Below are 12,488 nucleotides of genomic sequence, written 5' to 3' on the forward strand. Positions count from 1 at the left end.
ATTAGAAAAAAAAATCTAAATAAAGAACATAAAGCAACATTTTTAACTGCTTTCTTGTTCTTGGAATCTTCAATGGTATTCGTGTGCTGTTTGTTTTCACCTCAAAAGTTAAGAAAAGAGGTTTTGAGTGACTAAATTTGTGGATAGGGAATTTTGCCATAGGAATTATTCAATTAAGAATAAAATGAGCTGTTTTACCATCGTTAATGAAAAAACCAAACAGCACATTTTCGCAATGAAGAGTGAAGTCAGAGTCAACGTAATCAATAATGGGCAATTCCGAGCTTACGTCAAAATGACGTCACAAGTCAAGATGGCGGTCAAGTCGCTGAAAAGAAAGGCCCGATCCTAATACCCGCACTTGCACCCTTGTGCCATTCACTTACCCGTTCCCGCGAAGGGTACAAGTGCGCAGGGCTTCCCAATTCTGCGAAGTGCACTGTCGCCCCGCCCTCTTTGTGCCCTTGCTCCGCACTGAGTCCGCATTCATGGTCCCTAAGCCGAAGAATATCGATATTACCCACAATTCCTTGTGGATTTGACCAAAATAGCGGGAAACTGGCGGCATTCGGTGGAATGATTGTAGCTGTGCCGAAAAAAAAGTCTCTTCAAGTGTAAGTATCCCATTATTACAAAGTTTATCAAATGTCTATGTGCCATTTGAATTGAGATTTACAGTCACCGTTTACCGACCTATTTTGTCCTGACTTAGCTGCCATACTTACCAAACTTCTGCGCATGCGCTGCATATCGTGCAGGAGCCGCAAATAGTCCATATAATGTCTCCTTTGTTTTTGAATGAAAATGCCTGATTTTTTTTTTCACTTATGAATCCCCTTTGTTTACAAATTGTGTTATCCTCTGTGAGTGTTTGTAATTTTCAATGTTCAAAATTAATAAAAGCATTAAAAAAAGTCCATATAATGGAGCCGTAGCTCCCAGCGATTGAAAGACCGAGACGAGAGTTTTACTTTACTGACGTTTTAATATAATTTTAAACAGCAAAATTGCCAAAACAACAACCCGTGCCGCCATGCTCGCTGACGTCACCCGAAGTGTCCCGATTCTGCAATTTTTGTGCGGTTGTACTTGCGCCATCAAACCCTCCGTGCACTTCAGCGAAGACCGTAGGGTGCAAGAACAGTGTGGGTATTGGGATTGGGCCTTAGACACAGCCGCCTGCGCGCGGTGCATGCCGGGAAAGTGCGAGGCAGGCAGGCAGGCGGGCCGGCCCACCGCCACCGTCATCGTCATAGGCGACCTCGACGGCCCAAGGCTCCCCTCGCACGGCACAACATAACCGTCAGCCAATCTCCAGCGGCCGGCTTGCAGAGCTCCACTTTGGACTCCGGTCAGCTGCGGAGGAGTCCGTCCATCCGTCCGTCCGCCGCGTCATGGGAGCTCTCGTCAGGCGTGTCAAGGTGAATCAAAAGTGTTTATCTGTTGGACTTTTAGACAGAAGAAGCAGCAGCAGCAGCAGCAGCAGCAGTCGCCACCTGCTGCCAGCTCAACTTGTGGTTCGACTCGGGCTAGCTGCGTAGCTAGCCGCGCCCGATGCTAACCAAGCCGCCCGCTGCCTTTCGACGACCCCGACGCCGTCGACGACCCTTGTATGTCGCATTTCCCCATCTCTTGGGCTCGTTTGCAGCCGCGCGAGTGAGCAAATTTTGCTCCTTGTGGCGGAGCAAAAACGCGGAAATGACGAGCTCGTCATTTCGCTAATGCCCGCCACCGAACCCTCCGGCCCATTCGAACGAAACGGAACGGACTTGTTGTGCTCAAGTCAGCCCCCCTTCAAGCAGTCCCAGCGTGAGCGCTTGCTGGCCCGCCGGACGACGTGAAGGCGAAGGTGTGGGTGAGCTCGTGTCCGCCTAAAGTCCGCTGTTGACAGCCACGCTAGCCGGTTAGCCTCCCTCCCTCCCTCCCTCCCAGCACAAGCAAACGTGTGGGCAAACTTTGTCACACTTGGGCCCTCAAGTGGCCCGCCCAGCCGCCACTTGGATGGACCCGAGGCAAAATGGCTCGTAGGCTTTGTTGTTGTGTCGAGTGGACAGGCTTGAGCTGTCAAGCTGGCGTCCAGGGAGGTCCAGAAGTAGCAAACGTCAAAGATGCGGTGATTGGCATGACTGCAGCATTCTCACGCAGAGGTTGTCAAGATGATTCCGCTCAGCGAGCGTCACTTTCCTCAGACAAAATAAGTTAAAACGAAGAAATGCTCCCATCCAAGATGTGAGGGGTGCGCAAGGCAATTTTGCTTCTGCTTCGGGGAAGGCACACGAGAGACCTCTCGCAGGCCACCCGAGGGCTCTGGTTGCTTCCTAGGCTCCAGCTGCATCTTGCACACCGATTTTTGCTCCAAGACCATTTTCACGTTTCTAGCCCCGAAGCAGTTTTAAGTTTGAAGAATTTGTCCGAGTTGAATTCAAGTTTCACGCTTCCACCTTACGTTCCTGTCTTTCAAAAGAAATCCGCACCACATCATTCCTAAAGTCAATGAAGACCCAAAATACAATGAAAAAAAAGTAGATTTCCATCCTTGCACATGTTCAATTGGAGGAGGAAGAAGTTTATGAACAAAATGTATCGTTTGTTGTAAAATATAAATACCACCACCCCCACCCCAAAATAAATAAATAATTAAAGAGAGGGAAAAAATCGGTGAATAGGAATATGCGGGAACCGTGAGGATGCGGGGGGGATGACGAACACGTATACCGGTACTTACTCTTGAGAGAACTTTCAAAGTCCCGATTAGAACTAGGACAGCAGTTGCGGCGAAGGTCCGGGCCAAAGCGCTTCATCGGAGAAAATTGACATCGTTTGTTTGTTTGTTCTTTTTTCTGTCTATTACATTGTCACACATTACATAATACGTCATGACTTTGAAAGTAACCTGACCACCGCATAAAGCCAGCCCATGTTTGTTTTCTCTCTCTCTTGTAAAGTTGAAGAAATACTTCAGGACAAAGTCACGTAAAGCAGTCAGATGTTGTGCCCGCAAAGCGTGCTTCTGTTGTTGAAAACATGAAGCAACCCCAAAAGACGTACTCATTGTTTTTTTTTTCACGAATCAGACAATTAATTGTTGATCTGAGTTTTCTTCTGCCAAATAATGGAATCATCAGCCTAAAAAAAAATCCATATCGAGTTTCTCGTGCTAAGGTGAATCAAAGTAAAGTCAGGCACGAAGAAAACAAGTTGTGCAGATAAAACAAAAGTGGGATCACATCAGCTGCCACGGAGGGGAAAAAAAAAAAAAGTCAGCAAAGTCTTCCGTGTCCTCGGTGGGGGAAAAAAGGGCTCCGTTTGTCATGTTGAAAACAAACCTGCAAGTCGAGTCATCCCTGTTTGAGCTCCAAACTGACGTTCTGAAGTTGACGTTTGCTGAGTGCGGGATCAGCGGCCAAGTAAACGTGGGCCACGACGTCCGTTCCGATGAAGTGAACGCCCGAGCCAGCAACGCAAACCGGTGTGGGGCTTTCCGTCGACGCGCCTGCGCTCAATTCGCCGGCTTTGAAGCAAAAGTGGCCACTTTGCCAGCCGGACGCTGAAAGGCGCCTGACGCACTCAACTGCTTGCCAGCCCACAGCGGGCAACCCTGACCCCTCTCTTACCAAACTTTGTCCTTCAGCGTTTGTCTTACTAAGTCCTTCTCAAATGTGTGCGTGCGTGCGCGCGCGTGTGCGTTTGTGTGTGCGTGCGTGGTAACTCATCAAAGCAACCTTGACAAATGACCTATACCTTTTTGTTTTGCTCAGTGACCCTAAATAAAATCCGGAGGCTACCAAGTCTTAAATTCACCCTAAAAAAATGGCAAAAGTTTGAAATGCGCTCCTAAAAAAGATTTTGTTGCCGCAACGTTTGGGACGGACGTGACTTCAATGTCGCAACTCGAACGTTGTTGGTGAGACGCACAGTCCACTCGCTCATGTACAATCTGAGCGCTTTTTTTTTTTTTCCATGGATTAATTTGCCTTGGAGGATTTTTGGAGTGTTTTTGAAGTAGCGATTCTGCATTTTTGTTCGACATTTCCACAAAGATAGCGACCACTTGTTACGTTGTCTGCCTAAAACGTGAAGCAGACTACGAAGCAAAACGACGGACGGACGGACCGGCCGCCGGCGAGCAAATTGAAAGTCAAACGGAAGGAGGCCTGAGGCTTTGCGACGCGGAGCTGCTTGACTGACTGTTGCCATGGCGACGCTGACACCTTTCTTGTCTGCGCGGCAGGTGTAGCAGGACGGACGAGTCGTCATGGAGCCTGACGTCATCCGGCTGTACTCGTCGTCCCCGCCGCCCATGGAGGACGCCGAGGACGAGGACGAGGACGAGTTCGGCGACTTTGGCGCTTTTTCGAGCGCGTCGGCCGGCGAGCCGGACGCACCCGGACGCGCCCGCTGGGCCCCGGACGCCACCTCGCCGCCGGAGCTCCTCAACGGCCCGCGCGAGGCCAAGGCCAACGGCGCGGCTCCCGCCGGCCGCCCGCCGCTCGTCCGAAGCCGCGACCGCTCGGACGTGAAGAGACCCGACTCTCATGTCGCAGGCGACGGCGGCGGCGGCGAGATCATCACAAACGGATTCGGGGCCTCAAACGTCAAGCCCGCGCCGCACGCTTTAGTTAGCCGTCACGCCGGCGACAGTCCCGCGGGAGACCTGGACGGTCTGGAGGCGGACTTTGCCGATTTTGCCGCTTTCTCGGACACGGGAGGGCCGCTCGGCGCCACGCGCGTCCGCCAGGGATGCGGCACCGCCAGAACCGGACCTGAGTGTGAGGCCACGCCTCCTCCCGCACCAAGCGACGCCGACTTTGCACACGACCACGACGACGCCGCTGCACGCACAAAGCGAGCTCTCGGCGACAGCGCCGACCAGGCTGAAGGTGGCGGCCGCTGCCGCGATGTCAACGGCGTCGTCTGCCCACCGCCGACGGACGATCTTGACGTCACGGCTGAAGGCGTCTTGGTGAACGGCGCGAGTGTCGACGGCTCCGGTTTCGACGTCGAGGCCCGCGTCGTCGACGGCGGCGCGCGGCCCGCGGTCGCCGATGACGACAGCCCGCAATCAGACGGGCAGACCTCGGAGACGGAGACCTCGTTAGGCCGTCCGCTGTCCACGGACGCCATGGAGGAGTACGGCGACGCGAGCACGACTGGCTCGGCGCCGTCGCCGCCCCCCCTCCAGGAAGAAAACGCCACCCCCGCCGAGCACAGCCAGCTGGACGACGACGACGACGACGAGGAGTTTGGGGAGTTTGGGGACTTTGGAGACGCGGCGGGCGTGTTGGGCGAGCAGGCCTTCGCCGACTTGAAGCACCAAGAAGCGCGCCCGCCGCAAGCCCGTGACCACTTTGGCGACTTCGAGGCGCCCCGCTCTGATGCCGATGAGGGGGGAGGAGCCTCTTTGGCCCATTTTGCAGCCGCCGACGCCAGGTGGAATGCCTTCGTAGAGGAGCCGCAGGGTGAGTCGGCCGCTGGCGAGTCGTGGTCGGCGTTCGACTCGGAGGGCGGCGCCGCCGCCGCCGCCGCCGCCGCGGCCTGGCACCGGGCACAAGCTTCCACCCTGGAGCAGGATAGCAACAGACAGACGGTGAGTGGGATCGTTCCAAATCAAGTTGAACCTTTGACGCGTTTGGCTTCAACTTTTCCCACGAGAAACGAGCGCGTAAGCGCGACAGGTGTTGTCGGCAACCGATGAAGGTCATTGGCTGCTTGCAAAGTGTGCCGGTACGAGGGCTGTGCAATTAATTGAAATTCAATTACGATTATTGTACTCCACGATTACAGAATTGGCATCGTCGTAAAAAACGATTATTGAATATGCATTTATATGGAACACACCGTGTTTACACAAGGAAATCATACTTGAATTTATACCTTTGCGCACTTTAAAAAAACATTTTTTTTTAACATTTTATCATTACGGTTACAAATGTTGCTTGCTCCAAAAGGAGCTTACATTAATTGGTGTTTCAAAGAAACGTATACATTTAAACATTGTCTTGTTTTGTACCCAAAAATCAATGCTCATTTGAATAATCGTGATGTCAATGAATTATTCCGAAGATAACTGTGATTATTATTTTTTTCAGACTCGAGCAGCCCTAGCGGAGACCAACCACTTGTAATTAGGCCCCCAAAAAAGGGAAATGGAATAAAAAAAAAAATCTGAATTAAGTCATCCTGACCAGTAGTTGGCGCTACACTTGGGCAGTTTGACGTGTGGGCAAATAATGGTATGCCTCGCAAAGAGACGGAGCTGGTCACAACTGCCATTTTGTAAATGGAATTCTTAATGCTGAATTTGATTGTGACCGCCATGGCAACAGGTCCGAATATGGGCAATAATGTCGCTCATTGTTTTCCAAACAAGTCGAAGCAGATGTTCGCCAATGTCTACGGTTGGCTCGACACAACAATGATCCGTATCCGTATGCTTTCACGGAGGGCAAATTTAGACTCGACGCGGTCGCGAAATAACTCATCAGCGATCGAAACTGGTTATCGATGACCTCGGTCACGGATTAATGGTCGCACCGCCTTTTGTGACGACACATTCCAAAGTCTCTTGTCCGTCCTTTGAAACGGGTCGGTCGCGCGCCAAGCCAAGCGGCTGACTTTGCCGCGCGCCGTCTGCAGGAGGCGCTGTGGAGTCGAGTGGAGAAGCTGTTGGCGGCGAGCTTCCCCCGGGCCGCCTGTCCCGCCGCCGAGGAGCAGGTGGCGTCGCTCAAGACGCTGGTGGAGGCGCGCGAGGACGTCAGCAGGTGCGGCTGCCCGGCCCGTCGCGCGCACGGACCGCTCGCTCACGTGACGTTTTGTCGTCCCTGTCGTCCCTGTCGTCCCTGTCGTCCCTGTCGTCCTTGTCGTTTGTCCAGCCCGCTCGGCGGCGGCGGCGTGTGGTCTCGGCTGCGAGACGTCCACCAGGCGGTGGGCCTCAGGCATCAGTGGGGGGGCTCCTACTGCAACAAAACGCTGCTCGGCTGCCTCGGCATCGACACGCGCAACATTGTGAGACTCCGACGAAATAATCTTCAAAATCTTTTTTTTTTTTCTTTGCCCCAAAAATGTGAGAAGAATCAATTGAAATCTGTTTGTTGAATAATCCATTTTAATTGAAAAATGTGGTTTATGAAAAAAATGTGAAATACTTTTGCTCGAAAACAGTGAAATCAAGGCAGAGTTTTGGAGACAAAAGAAGAACAGGAAACTTCTGCTTAAAAATATATTACATTGTAAATTGGATTTTGTTAGATGTCGAGTCATGAATCAGATTTTTACAGGGCAAAGTTAACAAAAATGGAAATTGTATTTTTGTGAGGGGAAAGAAAATGGAATCAAATCTAATATTTGGACTAATCGCTAAAAACTGGCCATCTGATTTGTGTGGGAAAATCAATAAAATGTTATTTGTGAGCGGGTACGTTTTTTTTGGGGGGGGGGGGACTAACTGACTCAAATCAGAAATCAAATTGTTTGCCTTTAATGGCAGAAATCAGACTTCAGGGGAATAAAAGCAATTCATTGTAAATCTGAATTTTACGAAAGTTGTTTTGCTTTGTAAATGTGAGGCTGTCTTTTTTTTTTCTTTTTTTGTCTGCGCATGTGTGCTTTTGCATTTGAACTCTTGTTGATCTTGGTTTGAATCTGAAACGTTGCTGCTTTCAGCTGTTCACGGGACAGAAGAAGCAGCCGCTCATCGTGCCCGTCTACGCCGCCAGCCTGGTGAGTCGCCGTCACCGGACGTCCTTGGCGAAAATTAAAAAAAAAAAAAATAGTTGTTGTAGCTGCGCTTGCCTCACGCGTTGTCGGCAGGGCATGTTGGAGCCCACCAAAGAGCCCGCGAAGCCCGTCTCGGCGGCGGAGATGATCGCTTCCATCGCACAAGCACCGGCGGCCGCACCGGACGGCCCCTCGGATGTCGTCCAGGTGGGAGGCGGCCTCGGGGCGGGACCGCGGGCGGGGCCGTGCTGACGCTTTCTTGTGGTTGCTCTGCGCAGGAAGTGCTCCCACCCATCCAGTTCGACTGGAGCAGCAGTGGCCTTACCAACCCTTTGGACGGTAGGACGACACACTCCGCCGAAACACTCCGCTAACATCCCCTCAAGCGCCACCGACACCGGACTTGCTTTGCGTCTTTGGTCAAGGTGTTTCAAGCGCAAGTCAACCCAAACCAAACCTGTTTTTGTCAACAATAGCTTCCCAGCGGGCCTGCTAGGTGAAACACGGCATTCTGGTTAATTTGGCGTTTGTGGGATAGAAGTTAAGCAGCAAAATGCACTCGTTTTTAGCCATCTGTGGGGGCGGCCATTTTGCCTCGTGTCGACCGAAAATGACACGGCAACCGCTCACGGCGACCAATCGCGGCTGACCTGTTTTCCGGATCTGGGCCGCGATTGGTCGTCGGGAGCGGTTGTGATGTCATTTTCGGTCGACAGCAAGTGACAAAGTAAAATGATGGATAAAAACGTGGATGAACTATATTCCGCAAACGCAATATTGATCCGAATGCCGCGTTTCAACTAGTGGTCTTGCTGGGAACATATTCTTGAAAAAAAAAAAAAAAATGCTTGGCTTCACTTCCGCTTAAAAAAAAAAAAAAAAAAAAAAAAAAAGCAAACGTCCGCAAACGCAATATTGATCCGAATGCCGCGTTTCAACTAGTGGTCTTGCTGGGAACATATTCTTGAGAAAAAAAAAAATGCTTGGCTTCACTTCCGCTTTAAAAAAAAAAAAAAAAAAAAAGCAAACGGAGAGGCTCTCAGGATGAGGCGTAGGGCTGGGCGATATGGCTGCAAAATGCATCACCGCAGCCAAGAGCACATCTGGAATGTTTCACTCATTTGTTTTTCACCTGATCCAAATCTAAAGCGGATTAAAGATGAAAAGCGACAAAACAATTAGACTGGAGGGGGGACAAAATTTAGAGTATCTGGTCGTAAAACGAGCAACGTTGATTGGCTTGAACAAGAACTCAACCCGTGGACGTGTCGATGCACATATTGCTTGAAGTCAACAACGGCGGACGCGCGAGAAACTTTGTTCGGTGTCGGGGGGTTTTGATGTCGCTGAATTCCACATTGTCCTTTTGATGCCATCTCGCGAGCGACGCCAGGCGTTATTGCAGACGGCCTTTGTTGTGCAAATCAAGTACTTTCGTGTCCTAATTGAGCAAAAATCCAGAAAATTTGGCTATTTGCAAAAACGGGTGATGTCAGTGTACATTTTGGAAACCGTCATAGCACATTTTATATCCATCTAAAAAATGAGAGCCAATTAAAAAAAAAAAAGAAGCAACTGCAGCCTAAAACTGACCCAGAAACCATTCCAGTCTTTGCCACTCAAAATTATTACTATTATTACAGTGTTCTTTTCGTCAACGACGACGAAAAGAAAAGATTTCGTTGATGGCCCCTCCCCCCCTTTTTTTTTTTTCTTTTTCTTTTTTTTCATGACGATAGCGAGACGATGACGAGCTAAAGGTGGCTCTTTGGTGACAAAAATACGACGTGACGTCTATGGGTTTTCGTTGACGAGACTGGACGAAATTGTTAGCGCGTGGTCTTTCAAAATGCATGGCCGGAATCGCTCGGATTTTACAATGCCGGTGCTAAGTTTCGATTCCTCGTTAGCCGCGCGGAAGAAGCGCCGGCAAAGTTGGACGGCTTCAAAACAATGACTAAAATGTGTGCGCAAACCCCTCCCGCCGCCGAAGCTGCGTCGCAAGTGCGCGGCAAAGTTCACAAACGGTAAAAAGTTGATGAAATGAAAGAACGGAGAACAAAGTTCATGCCATTTGTCCAAAAAGAATTCCTTCTTTTTTGTTCACAATCGGAATCAGGGGGTTCCAATCGAACTTGTTAGCAGACCCGTTTGCATTGTTGAACTCGGCTGACTGCGAACGAGGGGCCGAACATCATCGACGGCACCTGTGGGCCAACTTCTTCTTTCCGTTAGCGGCCACGCCACACTCGTGCTCAAAATGGATTTATCGCCCAGCCCTAAATTGAGAAATTGAGGCCATTTTTTTTTTTTTTTTTTTTTTTTTTTTTTTTTTTTCCCCTTCTTTTCTTCTCCCCCCTTCTTCTTCTGCTTCTTCTTCAACTTCCTGTGCCACTTCTTGTCGTGGTCGCGCACGCTCGCTCACCCCCGCCCCGCAGCCAGCGGCGGCTCCTTCCTGCTCAACCTGGACTTCTTCGGTCCTGTAGACGACTCGGGCTCGTCCTGCTCGCCCGCCATCCCAGGTCAGCCGCTGCCTCGGCCGCCCTCTCTCGCTTGCCTCCGCTCGCTTTCCCCACCGCGCTCGACCCGCCGTCGCGTCGCGTCGCGTCGCGTCGCCGCCCCGCCTGGCAACTTTTTGTCCGTCCGTCCGTCCTGTAGGCATGGACCCCGAGCTGGTGGAACTGACCACGGCCAAGATGGACTCGGGCGGCGCCGGCGGTCGCGTGGTGGACGCCTTCGCCCGCCTCATGTCCACCATGGACAAGACCAGCACCTCCACCAGGTAGGCCTCAGCCAGCCACGTGTGCCAAATGTACTCGTCTGCCCGGAAACATTTGTGCCGTTAAAATCAGAAATGGGGGAGTGTGGGGGATCTCCACCCAAATTGAGAAAAATGAAAGATTTTTGTGGGGAAAAAACTCAATTGCGTTTTTAGGGGTTTCTTTGGGCAATAAAAATCTAATGAACAGAATTCACTTTTTTTTTTTTTTTTTTTTTTTTTAATTGAAATGGGAAAACGACTTTTTGTGGAAAATCAAAAAATGGGTAATTGGATTTTTATTTTTAAAAAACAATTGTCTTTTACAACCCGGTTGAAGACACATTTCTATTCTCTGGCTTTTGATCCGCAAAATTGTATTGTATTGTATATTGTATATCCCACAAACACAATATTCGATAGAATGTCGCGTTTAAACCAGTTGGAGGCCCATACAACATTCTTGCAAAGAACATATTTGGGTTGACTTCCCCTTTTAAGTGATATTGTTTTCATGCAATGGAGGATTTCTCTTGTGATGGGAATCTCACGGCACAACCCGAGCGCTTAGCATGCTAGCCAAGCTCAATGCGCCAATGGTGACCTTTTTTTTCTTTTTTTTTTTTTGTCCCCCCTCCCTCTCTGCCAGGAGGACTCGAAAGGACGAGAAGCTGAGCTCGGAAGCGGCCGAGGTGATCTGCGGCCTTCCCGACTTGTCCTTCATGACGGCCAAGGTTCTGATGTTCCCCGCCACGCTCATGCCGCTCGCCACGCAGGCCACGCCCGACTGAGGAGCGCCGCATGCGCGCGCGCGCGCGCACGCACGCACATGCCCGCAGGTCCCCGTTGGCATCAGCCCTTTCGTCTTTCACTCAGTCTTTCTTTCTGTCCGCTTTTTGATCAAAAGCATTTATCACGGCGGAGGGAGGGGTGGCTTTTTCCACGCCATCTTAGCTTGCGCGGTGGTGTGTAAATAATCAGGGAAGGAGCACTAAACGGTAATGATCAATATCCAACCAATCAATCTGTCTTATCAATCCATGGATCTATTTATGGACTCGGCCACTCTGCCTGCTGCCGGCGTCTCTCTGAATGTCTCCAGCGGCCAGTTGGCATGTGAGCGTGCGTCTTGGGTCCGAACACTGAGGGTGTGCGTGTGTCAATGAAGGGACCAATTAGTGTGATGCATTTTGTGTATATGCGTGTGTGTGAGAGCGAGAGCGAGAGAGAGAGAGTCAGGCGAGCACTTTGCACACTGTCGAGATGAAATGGATGTTTAAAACAAAAAAAAGAAAAAAAAAAAAAAGAGAGAGAAATAGTTCCTGTGGAAGAAAAACAAGATGGAATCACTGGAAATAGTGCCCACCTTTGTGTGGGCGCGTGCGCGTTTGCGTGGGTGCGGTTGCGTGTGCGTTTGTCCACTTGACTTTTAGTCCAACAAATTAAAGTAATTTAAAAGAAAAAAAAAAATGAAGTTGTCATCTCACACATTCTTTCCCAATATATACAGTAAGGCTGACCGATGTGGGTATACAAAGTTAGTGGGAGGCGGGGTTATGTAAATGAGCCCCACTGTTGCATAACACAGAAGTGCTGAACTTTTTACAAGCTGTCGTTGGAAAGCAAATGAATTCAACTGTCTTTGCCCCTCCGTTAACATTTCATAAGATTTTTTTTTTTTTATGTTTGACGTGATCCAAAATGTTGGAGCTGGGCTTTTTTTCATGAGTAATTGATCGATGCATCGTTCGGAAACCTTCGTGTCTGCACTTTGTGCCCGAATGAATGAATGAAATGTGCGGCTGCACGTTGGCGCTTAGCTGCTAGTAATGAGCTAACCTTTTGCAAGTTGCTTTTGGCCAACAAACTTTGGCTCTTCGGCTGCCCATTTTTTTTTAAATTTGGAAATGTCTTTCACTCATTCATTGCTGGCCACATATTATTCATTATTTTTTTTGCCGGGTCTCCTTTGATGTTCCTGAAGAGTGGCGATAAGGCAAAAAAAACCCGTTGG

The 12,488-nt window shown here is 50.0% G+C and overlaps 1 protein-coding gene across 4 annotated transcripts; it reads left to right on the forward strand.

Moving 5' to 3' along the window:
- Positions 1–336: 336 nt before the first annotated feature.
- On the forward strand, positions 337–11,944 carry aftpha (aftiphilin a). Of its 4 annotated transcripts, none has more exons than XM_086033370.1 (10): positions 337–614; positions 4,232–5,587; positions 6,637–6,761; positions 6,873–7,005; positions 7,663–7,719; positions 7,810–7,923; positions 7,995–8,055; positions 10,155–10,238; positions 10,375–10,498; positions 11,124–11,944. In XM_086033370.1, the coding sequence occupies exons 2-10, from the start codon at positions 4,256–4,258 to the stop codon at positions 11,263–11,265; spliced, it is 2,172 nt and encodes a 723-aa protein (XP_085889496.1). In that variant the 5' UTR covers positions 337–614; positions 4,232–4,255; the 3' UTR covers positions 11,266–11,944. The 4 variants fall into 4 exon arrangements, with proteins under 4 accessions (XP_085889496.1, XP_085889495.1, XP_085889498.1 ...); XM_086033369.1 differs by lacking the exon at positions 337–614 and adding an exon at positions 1,153–1,421; XM_086033371.1 differs by lacking the exon at positions 337–614 and adding an exon at positions 1,442–1,849.
- Positions 11,945–12,488: the final 544 nt, after the last annotated feature.

This window comes from Filicampus tigris, chromosome 6 (assembly GCF_054856515.1).
Source record: "Filicampus tigris isolate MCC_2025a chromosome 6, RoL_Ftig_1.0, whole genome shotgun sequence".
Classification (NCBI taxonomy): Eukaryota; Metazoa; Chordata; class Actinopteri; order Syngnathiformes; family Syngnathidae; genus Filicampus; species Filicampus tigris.

What these genes read in the sequence shown, in the direction of transcription:
- aftpha (XM_086033370.1), top strand. Translation starts at nt 4,256, where the DNA reads ATGGAGCCTGACGTCATCCGGCTGTACTCGTCGTCCCCGCCGCCCATG. An exon ending in CTGCTCGCCCGCCATCCCAG is followed by an intron (nt 10,239 to 10,374) that starts GTCAGCCGCTGC and finishes TCCGTCCTGTAG; the next exon opens with GCATGGACCCCGAGCTGGTG. An exon ending in AAGACCAGCACCTCCACCAG is followed by an intron (nt 10,499 to 11,123) that starts GTAGGCCTCAGC and finishes CCTCTCTGCCAG; the next exon opens with GAGGACTCGAAAGGACGAGA.